The following is a 21,110-nucleotide window of genomic DNA, read 5'->3' as shown; positions in this document are numbered from 1 at the left end:
AAGAGGCTAACATCCAAAATATATAAAGGACTCTTACAACACAATAGCAAAAAAAAAAATCTGATTTTAAAATGTGCAGAGGATCTGAATTGACGTTCTTCCAAAGAAGACAAACAGATGGCCAACAGGTACCTAAAAGGATGCTCAACATCACTCATCATCAGGGAAATGAAAATCAAAACCACAGTGAGACATCTCCTCACAGCTGTTAGAATGGCTGTTATCCAAAAGTCAAGAAATATGTGTTGGCAAAGATGTGGAGAAAAGGGAACAATCATGCACTCCTGATGGGAATGTAAACTGGTGCAGCCACTATGGAAAACAATATAGAGGTTCCTCAAAAAATTACAAATAGAACCACCATGTGATCCAGCAATTCCACTTCTGGGTATTTATCCAAAGAAAATGAAAACACTAACTCGAAAAGGTATATGCACTCCCATGTTCATTGCAGCTTCATTTACAATATCCAGGAAACAACCTAAGTGTCCATCGATGGATGGATGAATAGATGTGGTATATATACACAATGGAATATTATTCAACCATAAACAATTATGAAATTTTACCACTTGCACCAACAAAAATAGATCCTGAGGGAATTATGCTAAGTGAAATAGGTCAGACAAAGACATATAGTGTAGGATCTCTCTTATATGTGGAATCTAAAAACAACAACAACAACAAAACAAAAACCAAGCTCATAGAGAACAGATTGGTGGTTGCCAGAGGTGGGGGTTGGAGGTAGAAGAAATGGGTGAAAGATAAGAAGAAAAAAATGAGAGAAGGGAGGGGAGTGTAATAGAAGAACAAACTTGCCAATTGCCCTATTGGTATTAAAGTCCTAACAGTCTAGCTAGGCCTTAAAGTGGCAGAGGGGCGCCTGGATGGCACAGCGGTTAAGCGTCTGCCTTCGGCTCAGGGCGTGATCCCAGCGTTCTGGGATCGAGCCCCACATCAGGCTCCTCCGCTAGGAGCCTGCTTCTTCCTCTCCCACTCCCCCTGCTTGTGTTCCCTCTCTCGCTGGCTGTCTCTATCTCTGTCGAATAAATAAATAAAATCTTTAAAAAATAAATAAATAAATAAAGTGGCAGAATACCCAAAATGACAGATTCCTAGTATATATTATGAATTTGCTTTTTCATTTTATAACTTTCCTTGACAGTCACCCTGAGCAATATCTGCCTTTTAAGCAACTGTCATTAGGTTTGAATATCAAATCTAATAATGAAAATTTCTTTCTAAAAGCAGAGAGTAAGCCAAGGGTAACGTGCACTGGTGATTTGCAAATAGTTGAGAAGATGTTCTAGAAATAGACTTTACAAAAAGTAGAACATTAAAATTTAATACAAACAGTGGATGTCAATTGAGGACAGCCGGGTTTACTTACTTTAAGTCGCTTCTGTTTTGCGATGTACGCCTCTTGTAAATCTGGGTTTTCTTCAGCAAGTTTTTTCAGTTCAGATTCTGTGTTACCAATTTGGCCTGATAATAGAATCATTTTTGAAATAGGAAATTATTTCCTCCCTTCTATACAAGAAAAAAGGAGAAGCTAGGAAACTCCATGGTAAGAGTATGAGCTCGGGGGTTCATGCCCTGACTCTGCCTTACACTTACCCTCTCTGTGCCTCAGTTCCCTCAAATTCAAAATGGAACTATCACAGTATCTGCCACATAGGCTAAGGATTAAATGTAAGGCACCGAGGAAAGCACTTAGAGCAAGGCCCAGCACGTCAGAAGTGTTCAGTGCACAGTGGTTGTTCTACCTTCCGATACCTTTCAAGTTTTTGTTAATGGACTTCTATATGAAGAGAAGGAAAAAAGCTTTATTTTAAAAGAATATTAACTTCAGGTGATAGAATTATATTCAGACCACCTGTTTCAAATCATATTAGTACTTATGCAGAGAAGGAGGAGGAACAAGAAGGTAAAGCGGGAAGATGAGAAGGAGAGGGGGGATGGAAGAGGAGAGAAGAAGTATCAAAGGGAAAGAAAAATAACATAAGAGAATTATAAAGGTGAGATATGATATAATGGAAAGAGTATAGTTTCTAGAATTAGAAGATCTAGGTTTGAGTGTTCCTAGTCAAACACCCCCAGAGTCTGACCACGGCCACCTTCCCTTACTTTCCTATCCCAATCACCTGTGCCATAGAAGACACTTTCTCCTCCACATCCCCATGCTCTGACCGTACTCTGTCCTCAGAAAAGGAGAGAGCTGGATATCACAACTCAATCTTAATTTATTAAGACAGTAGTAACCATCTACAGTAATGGTTAGACAGCCTGTCATCCAGCTCCCTCACATAATGAAACAAAAATTAAGGACCAGAAATGTTAACTCAGTTGCCCATAATCTCTAGCAGATTCCAGATTTCATGAGTCTTAGTCTATCTTCTATGAGAACATGTTATGTTCTTTACTTTTCCATAGGCTACTCTTCTGAGTTTTACCCAAGCTTGACCCTGAAGGCCAAGAGCTGGAAAATCAGCTCCTATAGACAATAAATGTCCAGCTGAACAGCTGAAGCACAGATTAATCTGACTGGTGCATGGATCGATCTGTAACATGAACACCCATGAAGCAAACTCAACAACCTTGTCCCAAGTCTTCAAAAATGAATTAAAAGAACTTTAAGACAAAATTCCAAGTCTTTAAGACTGTTACATACTGCGAATCCGTGTGGTTGCATAAGCTGGGATCATGGAGTCCACAGTTAGCTCAGGATGTAAAATGCAGCCATGGGTATAGGCATCCATTGGCAACGAGTCCAGCAGTTCTCGATAATGTTGTACCCGTGGGTAATACATGCTTCCTTTATCAGGCATTAACCTGGGTGTTTTTTCTAAAAACATATACACAAACATTAAAGAAACAGTTACAAATGAGAGGTTACATCCAAAAGCAAAATCAAAAATTCAAACTCCCTTATCAGCATTTTCAATATTACATCAAGGCATTTAAAAGATGATATCTCCCCAGCCCAAATATTCAAAATTTGAAATGGACTGATGTACCAGACTAGATCCCAAACAATGATCACACTGAAACTCTCTCACTTCTCTACCTTATAAATTGCTACTCAACCCACAAGGCCCAGTTATTTATGCCAACTGCTCTTTGGAACATTCCCTAACCTCCTACAACTACCAATATCTGATTGGGTCAGGTGTGCCTTCCTCTGTACGTGCAAAATACCTTTGTACATATACCATCATAGCCTTATCACCTTAATTGGTTGTTTGTTATCTTTTTGCCCAATAAGCTTCTTCAGGGCAGGGAGCCTGTGATTCACTGTCTCTCATAACGTCTCACACATTTTAGGCCATTGATAAAGGTTGGTTAGGTGAATGAAAGCTCATTATGAAAAGATAATCAGAGGCCACTCTTTCCTAGGCTCCAATTAATACCAAGAGTGACACTTTTGATGCCATGTGAATGTGCACGGATAGTCTTCACAGAATTCACCATGAATTTCTATATTTTATGTCTAGAAAGTGGGTTCTACATAAATCCTCAATTTGCTGATTAGACCCTAGACTCTAGACTACTTGAGGGCAGGGATCATGCACTGTTCTCTGTTGAGTTCCCAGTGCCTAATATAATATTTGGCTCATAGGTGTTCGGTAAATTTCAATTAATGAATATATTCCCAAATTTCTAGTTGCCATAGATTACTTGAGTTGGAGAAGCTCTGTAGCAGTTAACAAGAACACTGAGGTATAGAGGCTGAGGTATTCCCCAAGATCCCACAGCTAATTAAAGGCAGAACGAGAACTAAAGTCATTGATTCCTAATGCAGTGCCCTGCTTTATAACATCATTGTAACATCTTCAAAGGGTTTACATTACAGAGACTATCCACGAAGAATAAAGATGAACCACGTGATCCAAAGATCAGGGCTATGTCCCTTCAGAAACACTTCCTACTTCTGACTCTCAAACTGCCCCCCAAAAATGCCAATGACCTGATTCCAACAAGTGAAAAGAACAGCCTCAATTTTATTCCTTTATTTCTTAGTTTGGGTTATTTAATTTAGAATCTTTTTGAGCATCCCACACTCATTCGTAAGTGTTGACAATTCAGAATTGGTTGCAAAGCACTTCAGACAAGATCTCATAACGCCATAATCCAAGTGGAACAAGCTTTCTAAAGCCAACAGACTATTTCTGACTCTCTAAGAAAAAATAAGATGAATTACTCCTCAAACCAGTGGGCAAATATCTAATTCCCTGCTGGGGAGTCCAATTCTGAAGTCTGCATTGGAACAGCCAAGAATGAAGTGTTAGCCACATACTGCTTGTCAACAGTGGATTTACCCAACTACAGCACACTTCCTTGCTGACATTTCAGGATCTCAGTAGATCAGTAGGATCCCAACCAATGCCTGGTAGGCATTTCCATGAGGACAACAGACTGCAGTCCTTCTAAGGTCCTTGAACTACTGAAGAGGTCTTAACCTTTTGTGTGACACCGACCTCTTCTCAAAATAATGTTCCTAAACATGCAAGACGTAGGATTGCAAAGGAAATTGATTATGTTGAAATATATTTATCAAATTAATTTTAAATTATAAAATATTAATATGGTGCCTTTTATTAATACATTAACAAGATCTAGCAGCAGGTCTAATAACTACCATAATTTCAAAGTAGCTATAAGCATAAATTGTTTTTAAGATAACTGCAATAACCTTATATGCTATGAACATGTATCTGTGATTTCTATTGGTAACATTTCAAATCTCCTGAATTCTATTCATAGACCACTAAGGGCAACAGTTGTCAAAGTGTGGTCTAAGAATCCCTGGGCTTTCCCTAGATACTCTCAGGGAGTCCACAGAGTCAAAGCTACTTTCATAGTAATACTACAATGTTAATTGCTTTTTCACTTGTTCTCCCTCAAGAATACAGCAGAGTTTTTCAGAGGCTACAGGACATGTGATGGTTCTATCACTCTGACAGTTAATGATATGTGACCTTGTGTATTCCTGTGTTTTAAATTTTTCTGTTTTAATTTCTAATTTGGCAAATATTGATAGATATACCCCACAAAAGCTCTCTAATATTCTCAATAATGTTTATGATAAAGGGACCCAGAAACCAAAAAGTTTAAGAACCACTGCTCTGGGGGTCCAAAAGCATCAAGTTAATAACCAAAAATGGTACAGCATTTTAAACTGTTTCCAAGTCGTTAAATTTATGGCCGCTGGCTCAGGCTACGTTCTGGTGCCAGGCCTAGGGCTCGTCTTCAGAAGAGGATACCACTTCCTTCTGGGAAAGTGAATAAGAGCAGGAAAAACACTGTCTGGTAATTGCTTTCTGGGGAAGTTCCATCTGGCTAAGCCCAAATTCTTCAAAGGAAGATAAATGTTTAAATCCACGAAAATAATTTTCTTCTACTCAGGACACTATTACTATGTAACTATCTCCTACAACACTTTGTCAGACAGAGCATAAGATACCCACTGAACCAAAATTCTCATCCAGCCTCACTGTCTCTCTTCCAGCACCTCCATGGCACACCTGCAATGTGCTGTCATTGTCCTCCTCGACACCAGAGTACAATAGTGTCCACTGCCTCTGGAAACAAGAGTTTTTCAAAAGGCAATTGGGAATTTCCTTTGAATTTTATACAGACCTTCCATCTCACTCTCATTCTGTTTTATTTCCCAATCCTTCTATAAAGCATTTTTGTTATAAAACAAAGAAAAAGAAGAAAGGAAGGGAGGGAGGAAGAGAGAAAAGGGGGCGCCTGTTTGGCTCAGTCGGTAGAGTGTGCAACTCTTGATCTCGGGGTCATGGGTTCGAGCCCCATATTTGATATAGAGATCACTTAAAAAAAAAAAAAAGCTATTCTTGGTATTCTACCTCAGTCAGGAGTGAAAAAGCAATAGAAGGCTTACAGGGGGAGGGCACGGAATGAGAGGACTTTTAAGAAGCAGGCATTGAAAAGAGTTTCCAGCATTAGGGAATAAGTTGCTGTACTGGAAACCAGGATAAGTAACTTAGCTGGAAGAATAAATAAATAAATTGGCAGAAGTCAGGACTTCCTAGAAGAACTGAATAGGAGACAAGGCAGGTCTTGTACTGCACCTAAATTTAGGCAGGTGCAGATAGACATAAAGCAGAAAGGTGTGATAATGAGAGAAAACAAGTTTTTTAAAACCAGAAAGAAAAGATATAACAAAAGCATTCTGCAGCTATTTAACAGGGACCAACAGTTCCACACAGTCTCAAGTCTCTGTATTGCTCAGTAGAATAACAATGGCCCTGAGTCATTAAAAAAAAAAAATCACAGTTTCCCCAAGAGCAAAAAATTAAAAGAATTTAGGAGCTTATAGGCATAAGCTTTCATTATTTTCCTACATTGACTGCTCTGATTTCCCATGTTCCCCAGTGATGGTATATAAAGACGGCATAATTATTCCGTTTTCAGGAAAGACTCCCTCCCCCCACAGGTCTATTTGAATAACTTTCAGCTCTTCCTTATTTTTATTAATTCAATGAAAACAGACTTCATTCCTAGCTTTATCCCCTTGAGGATTTTTTATTTTGCTTAGATCACTTAGTGGTAACATTGGTACATAAGAATATGCATCAGGTAGTTGAATAAAACTGTACCCTTCAACTAGTCAAACACCATGCTATTAAAAAAATATAATAAAAATGGTAAATAAGTTATGACCTGAAGCAAAAGTTATGGTTACAAACTGACTACAATTCAAAGCTGTCACAACTGTGAACTGGAAAGATCAAATCTAAACACAGATGAGAAAAAAAAAAAAAACCACACAGTGTCAAATTATAGAAGTTCATTATATGCAGCCATGAGAAAGACAAATTTATAGCATTATTTTCAATAAATTTTATACCTTAAATAGTATTATATTTAAGACTTTGAACAGAAACATTTGTAATTGGAGGGTAAAACTTCTTTATCAGTTCGTTCCAATTATTAACACATAATATGGAATTAAAAACTTTGCATTTTAACACCCTGACCTGGCCAATAAAATTGGGCAAACCGAAGAGTAAAAACAAAAACAACAACAACAATAATAATAATAATTTTTTAAAGCCACTTCATTGGCACAATCATGAGTTTTAAAGGCTCATTTTCTTTTTCCTTACCACATATCATATTTTCTCCACACTTGGTTAGAACCTTTGTGCTAATCTACACTTTTAGTGTAGATTAGCAATAAAGAGATGTGCTAAAAGACATATAAAGTTATTCAACTATATATGAGAGTCTTTTATTAATAGACAAAATTGGAATAATTGGAAATTCTTACCTAAATAACTGCATTTTTAATGTAAGAGTGACTTCAGAATTAATGCTTTTAAAATGAGTTGATTTTCAATAGATATTGACAAAATCTTATCCACAAAATATATTTCCTAATGAGACTTAAATAAAATACTTTAATATCATACCAGAATACTTTATTTCCAAACCAAATTCTATTTCCTAAGAATAAATGAGGTATATATAAACCAAAGACATGAGACATGATCTTCAGAGAACACTTATATATTAAATTACCAAAATTCTGTATTTGCCTTTTGACATCCTTGATTACAGATTACCACTGAGTCATTTGGCAGTAATAAATAGTGAATGTTCTAGTATTTTGTAGTTATTTCAGACCCACTTTTTTTATTATCTAGAGGCCAAATTAAATTCACCAAAAGAGGTTATGAATAATATAAGAAATATCTAGATTTTAAAATCTATAATAGTGCATATATTCCTTTGTTACATCCACTGTTCTGGGTTTCCCTAGTTTGCTTAGTATCACACCTCATCTAGTTTAATCAATTGATAAAAAGGTGTCACATACATGGAAAGGAATCTGTAAAACTGAGTAGTAATAATAGCACAGGCCTGTATTAGAGACAGATTTGGTATTATTATCAAGTTTACAGAATGAAGCTATCTTTGAAGATTAGTAAGCTTCTTAATGATTACGGATCTCTGAAATATCTCAGGTCCTTGCACCAATTAAGACCCAAATAATAGCTATTGAAAGAATGAATGAAGAGAGTGTTCTTTGCCAGTCCTTGGTTGAGCACCCATAATTGAGTACTTCTAAATTCTTCCTTTGACCCAAATTCTGACCTCGAGAATATCACTGATGTCTACATCAGTACTGCCTTCAAAAAAAAACTCAATGCTGGCTGGCTTATTCAGGAGCACGTGACTCTTGATCTTGGGGTTGTGAGTTCGAGCCCCACATTGGGTGTAGCAACTACTTAAATAAAACCAAAAAAATCAAGCATGCCATCATCCAATTTAGATATTAACTTTTTTAGACTAAGACTTGAAAAGGATTGCCTTGGCTACCAAATTTCTAACCCCAAACTACCAATTATTTAAGGACTTATCCCAAAAGCATAAGGATGTAAATACTGATTACACAGAAAGGTTGAGAAACGTCTACAGATCAGCAAAACATCATTTTTAATATAATCCTCAGCTAGTAAACTAATAAGGAGTGGCAAATAACAGCAAAGGAGATACCTGTTGACTGTATTCTATTCTGTACATGAATGAATACACTTAAAGTCTCCTATTATAACGATGGGCAACTATACATCTCATGAAATCCATTCACTTATTATTCTAAGTTGTAAATGTTCCTCAAAGTTCCACACATAATTGGACAAAATGTTGCATGTTCTGACCAGTTTACAACTTGCCATGCTCTAGATAGAACCTATACTTTTAAAACAACTTGAGATCGTACCAGTCTTTTATTAGCTTTAATCAATAACTTTTTAGCAAGCCAGGTCTCCCGTCCTTCATTAATGCAGCTGATTTTTTTAAAAAATTCACATACTACATTTAGCCTTGTTAAACTTTATCTTCATTATTTTTCCATTTTATTGTCCCATGACAAGCACTTCACAAACTGGTCATCATTTTAACTATCCCAGCTTTTGTCATCCACAAATGCAACAGTATTTCCCCAATGTCTTTATTCAAGTCATTTATAGAATTGTTAGGCTCAAGTCAGAGAATAGAAGCCTGTAAGAACACCAGTAGAGATCCCTGTCCAGGCTTATGTCTATTTTCAAAAGTTCATTCATTTTAATCATTCAAAAGTGTTTACTAAGCTCCTGTTAAAGAACATTCACCATATGAGGCACTGGGGATACAGCTGTTAATAAGACAGACACTGTCTCTCTGTCCTTGTGGTGTTTACAGTGGTCTACAAGTAATTGAAATAAATGTAATAAAATTATATAGGATAAGTCTTTAGCTAAATGGGCAATCTTGTGTAAGACATTTATAAATGAATATTCTTCAATATGGTGATTTGTTCATCTGAAAATGTGCATTACTTTTATCCAGCCATATTTGCTCCTTTGTTCCACAAGGGTATCTTATGAAGTAATCTCACATGCTCTACTTAAGATACATTATATCTAGAACCATCCCCAGTATACAATAGATTTATTTTTTAAGTGTTAAAGCCATTCTTCAGTAATGTAAAACTTAAGTTGGTTTCCTTTTAACTGAGATACTCTAAAGTTATGTGTGTGTGTGTAATTTATAGCGCTGCTTAAAGTTTAAGGAGTTACTTAACATACAGTAAGTACTTCTCAAATTTTAATGTATACATGAATCACTTGGGGATCTTGTTAAAATGCAGATTCTGATTCAAGAGATTTGCAGTATTGTCTAGGAGTCTGCATTTCTATCAAGCTCTGAGGTGATGCCAGTACTGCTGGTCAATGGAATACGCTTTAAGTAGCAAGGATTGGTTGAATTCACCTTTCCCTGTCCTTGACAACTGGGATAACATCTGTCTTGCCTGGCTCTTTTCCTAATCTCCATGGAGATTTGTCATCTCAATGACAAATACAAATTATCTTAATGGTAATTGTGATAACACATGCATGTTTATTTTTTATTTTAATACTTTGGAATAAACTTCATCTGTAGACTAGCCTTTAGATAACTATTTTCTTGCTATCTACATATCTATCATGGGTTTTTGGTCCCTTAATCTTCTTTTAATTCTTTCCAATGGAGTGACTCTCTCCTGGGAAAGAGAGAAGAGTGAACTAAGAATTGATTGGACTTGCTTTACCTCTGCAATTGATAAAACTATATGACCTAATTCAAGAGGACAGAGAAGTCAAGTCACCAAGGATATGCAACAAGTTTTCAACGGCTTCAGATCAAGAGCTGGAATTCTTGATTGTTTGTTGATTCCATTAGTATAGCCAGAATTAAAGTCCTTAGTCTCCATATTTTCATTTAACATTTAGCCCCAATGTCTTCTCCTCTGATTCCATAAGTAGTAAGAAGAACTTAATATTTCCCTTCTTTGAGTGGGACTCAGAACGTATTTTAGTTTTGTTCTTATATGATCAAAGCAAAAGAAAAAGCCTAAGGAAAAGTTAAAGAAAGCCTAAGAATCATTAACATCACTATGTTGTAAAGTAATATATTTTATATTACTGGATATCTTAAAGGAGACAACAATTCAAGGAGAGGAGGAAAATGGTAGTATTAGTAGTAGTAGTTCAAAGGATGCCAACAAAATACTTAAATATGATTTTCCATTTACTGTATCTTTTTAAGATTTTTTGATTATTTAAAATGGAATTCATATACAGTGATTTTGTTTTATTCATATTATTATAACCACTTTTCCCAAGAAATACAAATTATTTAACAGACTTGTCCATTTCCAAAAAGCTCAAGGTTGAGAAAAATTGTCTTAAATCAATTAGCCACCATTTTCAGTACAGTCCTCAGCATATAGACATAAAAGATAGCAAGTGATCATAAAAGAGAAAACAGTTCATTAAACTCTCTGGTTTAGATCAATGGCCACCTCTAAAATCTGCAATCAGAATCCTAGGGAACCAAACACTGGAATAAGAATAATGGCAGCCTTATTACCAGTCTAATTCCCTGGGGTTCCCTCCACACACATTTAGGTCCCATACCTATTTTTCTAAGTACCTCAGACATTTTTTTGGCCTAGTAATTTCCTTTCTCAGCTTCCAGTAACTTGGGGTTATATTCTGGTTTTAACCTGCCCAATTAACATCAATAAATCTAGTGGCAGATGAAAAGTAACTGGATCTCATGCAGCTTCTATTTCAGAAGAGTACTCAGCTGAAAGGCGTCTTCTGTTCTTTCAATTATGCCAGTAATCAGCTGTATAATCTTGGGCAAATTTTGAAGCTATAGTTCACCTCGGAAGATTGTCATTAGGAGCAAGCAAGACACTATGTAAGTAGCAAGGACTGTGGAAGACAGCTATTATAATATGAAGATATGAATTTGAAAGACTTCCATTCCAGCCCTACTCTGCCATAAAATAGCTATATTACCTTAGGCAACTCCTGTTTCTCTTTCATCAAGTACAATGGGAATAACTAGTCTATCATGCTGGTCTCAGATGTGTTCTTTTGAAGACTGAATAGAACAGAAATTATAAAATGCCTAACATAAAACAGGCTGTCAATAAATGATTATTACTTAAAAGTACTATACAAATTTAAGTGTAATAATTCCTTACAAAAGGTATAAAAGCCAAACCATAGGGAAGTCACAGGGCAAAGATCTCCAAATATACCGACATCCCATCCTCTCTTGCCTAAGTTTTATTCCTCTTTATCCCACCTATTGTTTTTAAGATGGAACTATTTGGTAGGCTAGAGAAAACTGATTTTCATAGTGTACATTTCAAATCAGTATGAATTTTTGAGGCTAAAAATTCACCACCACAGACCACACACCTGCAGAGGCTTTTGCAAGTGAATTTAAAAGGCAAGTTCCAACATTAAAATTTGTAGTTTACGTAAAATCTTTTAAATAGAGTTACGCTGACTTACACAAAATTTATGGTATCAACCTATTTTATATTTGTATGCTTATGGAAATGGAAAAGGTTTTTAGCATGAAACCACCATCATGAAACCAGAAGGAAGAAAGGAAGGAAGGAAGGAAGGAAGGAAGGGAGGGAGGAAGGGTGGGAGGGAGGAAGGGGGGAGGGGGGATGGGGCAAGGAAGGGAAGGGAGGGAGGGAGGAAAGGAGACATATATTTGTGTTGCAAGTAAATCCAAAAAATCACAAATAGCCTTAACATTACCATCCAGGAAAGTCTGTTCAAGATAATCAATGATCTGAGTGGCCTCACAAATAATGTTTTCCCCGTGGATAAGGACAGGCACTTCTCCAGTTGAGTTCAAACGCATAAACCAAGGCTCATTGTGCTCACTCAGGGGCAGACTTACATCATGTTCCTCGCACTTCAATGCCTTTTCAGCAATTACCAAGCGCACCTGAAAGAGTTCACACTGGTTACTACAACACATGTAGGCTTTCAATTAAATGACATCCCTGATACCATTAAGCAGCCTTTCTGTGCTTCCCTAAGTTATTATTATCAACATTCTTTTTAACTATTCCTATTCTAGGAATTAACAAGTGATATATTCTAGCGTCTTAATCATATAAATCAGAAAGGACAATAAAATACGGAATGAAAATAATTCTGACTAAAATTATTCCACAGTGACTCTCCATCACCACTACTTTCTTTCTGTCCTAAGCCTAATTATGTGCCCTCCCCTGACAAGAATCTGATATATAGATGTGCTAGGCCTTGCTGAAGAGAGCGAATGCGTATAAGAAAAAGAAGGAACTGTAGATTACGCGGTTGATTATGCGGTTGCATGAAAGCGCTTCCCTCTGCCTCACCCTCCAAGGCCCAGGGGACAAGGCCTCTGGCCCAAATACCTAAAGTGATGCTTTTTTGTCGCATTTCATGAGTAGCAAAGCCTGAGTCATAGCCTTTCCATCTCAGACTAATTATCTGTGCTCCCCCATAGGCGCATCCCTGCCCTCCAGAGTGCGCCCCACCCGGGTTAGGGTTTTGGAGGCCTGATTCTAGATGCGCGGGAGTACCGGAGAGAACCCTCAGGGAGCTGTCCCGGTGCTGAAACCCGATCCTCACCGCCCGCCCCAGCAGAGAGGCCTTTACCTTTTGAGAGCTGAAAGAATGTGTCCAGTGGTACAGAATGAGCCTAACCTCCGCGTCCGACTTGCCTTCCGCCATCAAGGGCGCGCCCCCTCTCTGCTCCTCCTGCCTCCGAGCCATTTTGGGGTGCGAGTGCGCTGCAGGGCCTCGCCTGTCAGCCCTTTATTTCTCCCACCCACACTGCCCCGCGAAGCGTCGTTGGGTTTTCCGCGACGCCTCCGGGAGCCGGGAGAGAGGATTTCGCGTGGACGAATAGACCACTGGGAAATGTAGTTTCCACCACCAGAAAGCGGTAGGGCTGTGTGTGCAAAGATGCGGAGTGGGGTGTCTTCGCGTCAGAAAGCCACTGGCATACGGAAGTCACATAGGAGGTGCAAATGGACTTTTTTTTAGAGGAAACCATATAAAATAAGAGTCCCTGAATACTAAGTTAGTTATGAATAATGTTGGCTGCAAATTACTCATTGGTTTGGGGGGTGGAGTAGAAGTTGCTCAGGTATAAAAGCAGCAATCCTGGGGCGCCTGGGTGGCACAGCGGTTAAGCATCTGCCTTCGGCTCAGGCCGTGATCCCGGTGTTATGGGCTCGAGCCCCACATCAGGCTCCTCCGCTATGAGCCTGCTTCTTCCTCTCCCACTCCCCCTGCTTGTGTTCCCTCTCTCGCTGGCTGTCTCTATCTCTGTCAAATAAATAAATAAAATCTTTAAAAAAAAAAAAAAAAGGCAGCAATCCTTCCTCTTGGAGGATTTGTGCCCTTCACAGAAGGGAAGTTCCAGCTGACAAAACAGGATAAGTAAGGATCCATGAGTTTTCATTAGAAGATGCTCTTATGGAGTCAGGTAAAATAATAAATGATAACAGATCTTATAAACTATGGCGAGTTAAAATAGCCTAGTTGCTAAACACAGAATTTTTAGGGCAGGACTACCTGGGTTCATGTCCTGGTTTTTGAAGTGGAGGTAATAATTCTATTTCCCCCATAAGGTTTTCCTGAGAATTAAACAAGTAAATACAATGTTAAACACTCAAAATAGCCTTGTATGTTGTAGGCACTCAATATTATTGACAAGTTCAGTTGCTTTATAAATTCCCTCATATAGCCATAGTCAAAATCATAGTTTTATATTAGTCTAATGATTGTACACCTCTTAAAATCTGGCATAATAGTAAATTAATAAAAATTCTCCATTAGTAAATATGTATTAATATGACCATAAAATGAATGTTGGTATAATTCATTCAGTAAATACTTACTTGGTGAGCACTAACTACATTCTAAGCATTGTGCTAGGCTCCGGGAATACAAAGACCTGACACTCAAGATGTCTGGTGGCAGAGACAACAAAATAAATAGACAACACAATAGAGATGAGAACTGTCAATCTTAGAGTGAACACAAGGTTCTATGAGAAAAGAGGCAAGTATGCAATTTAGGTCAAAAGAGACTAAAATCTCATGAGGTCCTCCCTCCCCTTTACAATACTTCATTTGTTGTTCTCTATCATTCTTTTATAATTTTTAAAGATTTTTAAAAAGTCTTTCATATCCATAAGTTAATTCAAATGCTACAGCAAAAAAATGACCCTTACCAAATTTGGTTTTTTATCAGTTTGTTCTTCAGAGTAGAAGAGGAAAAAGCAAAACTTTGAAATCAGACAGAGTGGGGTTTAAATTCTGACTCCAACTCTAACTTGAACTCTCTTGAGCCTTCACTTCCTCATGTGTCAAATATGGATATGTAAAAATATATGCCTGCTGTGGAAATTCAGTAAGGAAATGTATATAAAGCACTTACGACATTGCCTGGAATATAGCAGTTAATGAGAGAATATGTGGAAATCTCCTCCATGACATTAAGAGAACATATTGTACTTTCTTCTCTCTCTTAAGGCCTCAAGATTTTTACAACTACCTATAAAATCCACCATCCCCACTCCTCCTCAGAAAAACTTTAAATTCTTCAACTTCAGATTCCAACATATACTATACAGTTACCTTTCCTTAATTAATTCAATCACTTCAACATCTGAATAGACTCAACACTCTTGGCAGGTCATCTGTCACTTGCTGCTGAAGGTGTTCTCACAATAAATCCGATGCATATAAAACACTGAGGACTTTCTCTAGCACATCTTCCCAGTCACAAAGCCTTAGGGCAATCATTCAACGAATTGATTGATTACTGTGTTGTTGTTTAATATTAAGCATTCACAGATGTCCTTGGGAGTACAAATGTGTACAGGGCTTCTGAAGGAAAACTTATCCATATACACCAAAAACCTTGAAAACGGGCATAACTTCTAACCTAGCAATTCTTCAATTTGCAGTTTAAGGAAATAACTTTTAGCAAATTCCAGCAGTTGGCTGGATAATAGATGGTAATGGTAATAGAAATTTTAGCTATGTGCATAGCTGATGAGAGTAAAGACTGCATTTCCCAGATTCCATTGCACCTAAATGTGACCTTATGAATACTTCTAATAAATGGGATAATGGATGTGCCACAGAGAAAGTTCTGGGAAGTTCCCTTAAGAAAACTGTTAGTCCTGTACCTCTTCTTCTTTATCCCATCCTGCTTCTGGGATGCTTATTTTGGACCATGAGGAATGGGACCACATCTCAGGGATGGCCAAAGCCATGAGCTGGAGGGAAAGTGAGGCCCTAAGGACATGGAGCAGAACAATCACACTAATCTCAGTCTGCAAACCTCCATACATTTACTTGAAGAAGAAATAAAGCATGTTGTTTAAGTCACTTATTTTTTGTGATTTCTAGGTGCTACTGTCTTATCCTATCCTCACTAATATAACAATTTTGTAAAATGTAAATGGCTTTTGTTTATTCTTCTACGTATAGTAATTTTCCTATAAACGAATATGTGCTACTTTTACCTCTTAAAGATTTGAACGTTAAAAGAATATCATTCAGCAGATTAGATAAGGAAACCTAGTGGTGTTTGGGGTTTTTTGTTTTGTTTTAGTCATGATAGGGGTAGAGGGGAAAAACTGTTACATCTGCTTTCATTGATCCATAATTCCTGTTATGTTCCATCTCGCTAAAAGCCACTTGTAGGTAATATGAAAACATTATTATCCATTTACTTGTTTATTCAGAGAGTTGATTAAATTGCATGTGTATTCTGTAGCTGTATATCTTTGCACATAACATTAGCTTGTGGATCCTGGAGAACAGGAGCCAGATCCAGGTCAATTTACTTCTTCAATATACATTGTTGACCTCACCTGTCCCAGAACAGTGCTAGATATAGAAGATATGGACTTAAAAGTCATAGTCACTAGGAATTCAAGTGTGGAGAAAGAGAAATGAGATTTCAACATGTGTGGTAACTGCTTTGATATCTAGATTATAATAGGAATATGAACAAAGGCACCTAACACAGACAGTCTTCCCAGAGAAGGTGATGATCTGTACTGTAACTAGTACCATACTAATGCAATTATCAATATATCCAGTGTTGTGCCACCTCTTGCTCATATAGGCTCATGAGAGCTGATTGTTAAATTTTCAGGAATTTCATAAGCTGGATGTTCAACCCAGCTATTACTAAAAATTAAATAAAATTGAATTGCATTTAAATGAATTATTTACAAAACAAAGCTAGCAAATACTCAAAACTCACCACTTCCTATTTTATTACATTTGTTATTATCTATATTCTTGAGTTTATTTATGTCTGTTATATTTGTATGATGGAAGTCATTTATATGGGTGTGCTACAGTGCATCTCTTTCTAACTCCTTGTTTAGTGATACCATGTTAGTAACTTGAAACTGGCCACGGTAGGGGTATTTACACTACAGAAATCGGCAGGTACCATCTATCATGTGTTTGTTTTTTCAAGAAAGTTGATTATTAAACATTTACCAGCACACTGCTGAATGCACATACTTTATTTAACATTGAATAAATTGTTTTGAAGGTGATGATGATCAGAAGAACCCTGTGTATATTTTGAATGCATAACTTTGTATATTAATTTGTACTTGGTACCTTTTCCTATCCAGACCAGCTTCAGTTCTGCTTACTTCTCCACTTCTCAGGCAACCACAACCCTATTTCCTTTTCATTCTCTTCACTGTGGTTAGGGAAAAGATAGATAGGAACACATCTATCAGCCCACTTTCGAACACTGAGCACTTTCTCTAGCACATCTTCCCAGCAGCAAAGCCATGAATCACAGTAAACACGGGATGCTAATAATACCTCATAAACAAAAGGCATAATGTAGAATTTTGCATTAAAGACGATGGACCACTTTCTTACAGTCTCATTTGATCCTCACAGGCAGCTACCACCCATAATTTAGCGTTGAGGAAATTAGGTTTAGGGAATGAGGGACTAGTCCTATAGTAAGTGAAAGAGCCACAACTCAAGCATGACTTTTCGGACCACTTGTCGAGGTATTATTTCCTACTACAGTACGCTAGCTTAAGGCAAGGAAAGAAAGTCATGCACTTTCAAGCTTTACACAGCCTGAGACAGATTTTGAGGAAATTATAGCCACCTTCTGGACAATTAGTCCTGTAGTTACATACACTTCTATTAAAGTACAAACTGTCCTATCAAATTACTGTTTATATTTCTTTCCTGTGAGGTACATTCTGAGCCTTTTAAGGGCAAGGACCCAATGTTATTTATTTCGGTATCTCCAGGAACCCCAAATAGTGCTTGGTACATAAAAGATGCTCCAAACTGCTTTTTTAAATTAATAGAGAAAAAGAGTAGGTAGCCATCACCACCATGAATAGCCACAAATAATGACAACAAAAATAATAATTAATAATAAATTAGAGCCTGTTTAGTTTACTGCTCTAGAAATTCTGTGTGTAAACTTGAGTTTATTTGACAGAATCTGGTATTTATTTACAAATCCAGACTGTGGATCATGGCTTTGAAAATGAACTGCCTTTTATGTTAATATTTATTGACATTCTTTATTCATTTAAATATTTGGAAGAATGGAGTGCAAGTGGATTTGACTGATGTTAAAAATAATAGATCACATAACCTTTCTGATCCTGAGTCACCTTACCTATAAAATTATGATAAAAATCCTCCAGATATTCTGGCTACACAGATATAACCAGTTTGGGAAAATTCCTTGATCTAGAAAGTTTAATATGTGCCTTTCGGTGTCTTCTGCTTCAGTCAAATCTTAATTTATCATAAAGAACTATCATGGTGGAATGATCTACATATTATTACTTATAGTCTTATTACTCATCTATTTTGGCAGGTGTTAATTCATATTTATATATACATACATATATTTTTTAATGTATGTCAACCAAGCCACAGATCTTGAATGTGACAAACTGTTAATACTCTAGGTTTCTGATTTTTAAAGTACTTTTATGAATGACCACAAGAGGTCTCTATTTTTTAAGAATAATCCACTTTTTTTCTTCCTTTTTTTTTGACTTTACAAATTATAAAACAGAAATGATAGTATTCTCAAGAGAATAAATTTGACTAATTAAGCTATCTCATTCAAAATCAAATTTTCCAAAATGAGAAAAAAGAATTCTTTACACATACAGAGAAAAACAGAATTGTCTCCAATTCCTCCTGATAACAGCAACATTAACACTAAGCACCCAGAAGCTATTCGGCCTGTTCTGCTTTGACCCATGCCAGTTATCCAACACAAGCGCATTGCACAGAATTTGTAATTAGTGTGCATGTAAGAAAAGCAGAGAGGAGGTCCTTATTTAGAAATTATTTTGAGAATTTTTATCTCAAAGGTGAATAGCTCCTGTTGTGTGAAATTCTCAAGCATCTGCAAAACTCTAAGTATTATCTAATTGAATGAGATAAAAGTTGGCTCACGGAGTACATTGATCTGGTAAAAGAATTGTGACGATTCTGGCTAGTTTACCAGAGCTCTAAGGAACCTCACTCCTGTATTTGATTTATTATAGTGGTTTTCAAAGTGTGGTCCCCTGATAAACAGATCAGTATTACCTGGCAACTTCTTAGAAATGTACATTCTACTGAATCAGAAACTCTTGAGCAATTGGTGTTTTAAAAAGCCCTCCAGGTTCTTCTGTTGCACTTAGGGTTTGAGAACTACCAATTCAGTGTAAAAATGATGAACCATTCCAATTCTCCATCCCTAATTTGCCCCATCTGTAAAATTTATAGAGCAGAATCATGCCTGAAAACACAACTTACAGTATCTGGCTGACTTACAGTATCTGGTAAAAAAGTCAAACAATCTGAAACCACTTCCACAAAACAGTCTGATAAAATCCCATGGTGCCAAGTCACCAGTTATAGTTTATAGGCTCAAGACCAAGACAGCTCCACTCTCTTCTCAAAAAAATGTAGATTACCCCCGCAGGCTTCTAAGCAAAAGCCTCAATGACCTCAGAATAGCCCAGATGTACTTTTGAAACTCTAAAATGTTACCTCTGGTCTTTCTTGTATCCCAGAGCAAATAATCATATTTAATACCAAGTGCAACTTATTAATTCAGGAGGTTATAGCTGTGAGGCTACTGTATGCTTATAATAATTTGATTAATTTTCTAGTCTTTCAAAGAATGACTACTAAGGTTAACGTACTAAATTCTTTATTTTTAATTAGAGAATTCACTTTGAGCTGTATTTCTGGTAGAAAAAAAATTGACATATATGTCCACCCTCTCTCATCTATCTCTACTGTGATGAATGGTGTACATTTCAGAATGAACACATGAATATGGACTAATATATAATTTAAGCAAAGATGTATTTGCCCTATATGGTTGCTAATATTTTTGGAGTGTTTACTGTGTGCCAGGAACTGTTTTAAGCACTTATGTGTAGATCGTATTTAACACTCGCAAAATCCTTTAAGACAGGGTGAAATATCCCCATTTTATAGATGAGAATATTGAGGCACAGACAGGTCAGGAAATTTCCCAAACTCACGGTATTAGCCCCAGAAGTCTGGTCTAGAGATCATGTTCTTACCACTGCAGCCTCAGTATATGAGGAACAACCATAAGGTCATCAGCTCTGATTTCACTAGTCTCATATGCAAATATTACCTATTCCTTCAGTCACTAATTGTTTTAATTCAGGAAATCTTTGCCCAAGACCGTTTCGAGTTCATAGAAAAAACAGGTTAATAACAGGATAGAAAGAATATCCTCTTAAAACTAAACCAACAGTTAACTATAAATTTGAACCAACATTCCCCTAATAATATCTACTATCCTTCTAAAAGTTTACGAAGTGCTTAGAAAACAGTATTCATTTGATTTTCCCAACAAACCCCCCCTTTAGAGATAAGAAATCAGCACTGAGATATGACATATACCACCTGACTAATAAATGGTAGAGCAGGAACTAAAACGCAGGGCTTCCAGTTGCAAATCCTATGGACCTCCTACCCCACCCCACAGCTTCCATGAGGCTCACCACTTGCCTCAGCCTAGATATGGGCCAACCCAAGAGCACTCCATTATTTATTACATCACAGTCTGACTTTAGTCCCCTTCTTGACTTTACAATGAAGGATTTGGACACAGTGATCCAGTAATGTGGGATCCTCTCATTGTCTGAGTGCAGTGCCTGAGGTTACACTTCACTGTGTAACTTGTCCGCCATAATCTAGTGTCGCCCTCCACTGCAGACTATAGCCTAGCAATTAAGAGCTCAGACTCTAAAGTCAGAGCTGGAAACAAATCCTTTCTCCACCACTCACCAGCTATGTGGTCATGGGCATAGCTTCCTCACCAGGAAAAATAACCCCCCACTTTCACTGGGATAGATTGAGGACTGATCGTGATTTATAAAATGTTAAGTATTTAACACAGTGGTTAGCAAAGGATATATAAAAATTTGATGATAATGACAGGACGGTAAAAATAACTGGTATTTTTTAACACCGTGGCTAGATGTTAACTATAAATGTGGTATGTTCTCCAGTCAGAGGATTTTGTCTGCTAGATTGGCTGATCCTTGGAACTTCATTTTTGGCAATTCTAATGATTTTGGTAAATTTTAGCCATTTAAACTTTAAAAATACATATGAAACATCAGCATTGGGTAGAAATTAAATATTTCTTTTCTTTTGGAAATTAAATATT

At 37.0% G+C, this 21,110-nt stretch overlaps 1 protein-coding gene across 4 annotated transcripts in view; it reads right to left on the bottom strand.

Moving 5' to 3' along the window:
* Nucleotides 1–21,110, bottom strand: part of GDAP1 (ganglioside induced differentiation associated protein 1) — a 44,629-nt gene that overhangs the window by 5,340 nt on the left and 18,179 nt on the right. Inside the window, exons 1-4 of one of the 4 annotated variants that reach the window (XM_026495866.3) lie at nucleotides 13,017–13,194; nucleotides 12,123–12,315; nucleotides 2,672–2,845; nucleotides 1,391–1,485 (exon numbers count right to left, since the gene is read on the bottom strand). In XM_026495866.3, coding sequence (XP_026351651.1) covers nucleotides 1,391–1,485; nucleotides 2,672–2,845; nucleotides 12,123–12,315; nucleotides 13,017–13,133 — 579 coding nt within the window. In that variant the 5' untranslated portion in view covers nucleotides 13,134–13,194. Of the gene's footprint in view, nucleotides 1–1,390; nucleotides 1,486–2,671; nucleotides 2,846–12,122; nucleotides 12,316–13,016; nucleotides 13,195–21,110 lie in introns of those variants that run through there. The other 3 variants (XM_044382742.3, XM_044382744.3, XM_044382745.3) reach the window with 3 other exon arrangements.

Source organism: Ursus arctos, unplaced genomic scaffold (assembly GCF_023065955.2).
Source record: "Ursus arctos isolate Adak ecotype North America unplaced genomic scaffold, UrsArc2.0 scaffold_6, whole genome shotgun sequence".
Lineage (NCBI taxonomy): Eukaryota > Metazoa > Chordata > Mammalia > Carnivora > Ursidae > Ursus > Ursus arctos.
The sequence above is the reverse complement of the archived record's forward strand: the minus strand, read 5'-3'. Positions and strand labels throughout refer to the sequence as shown.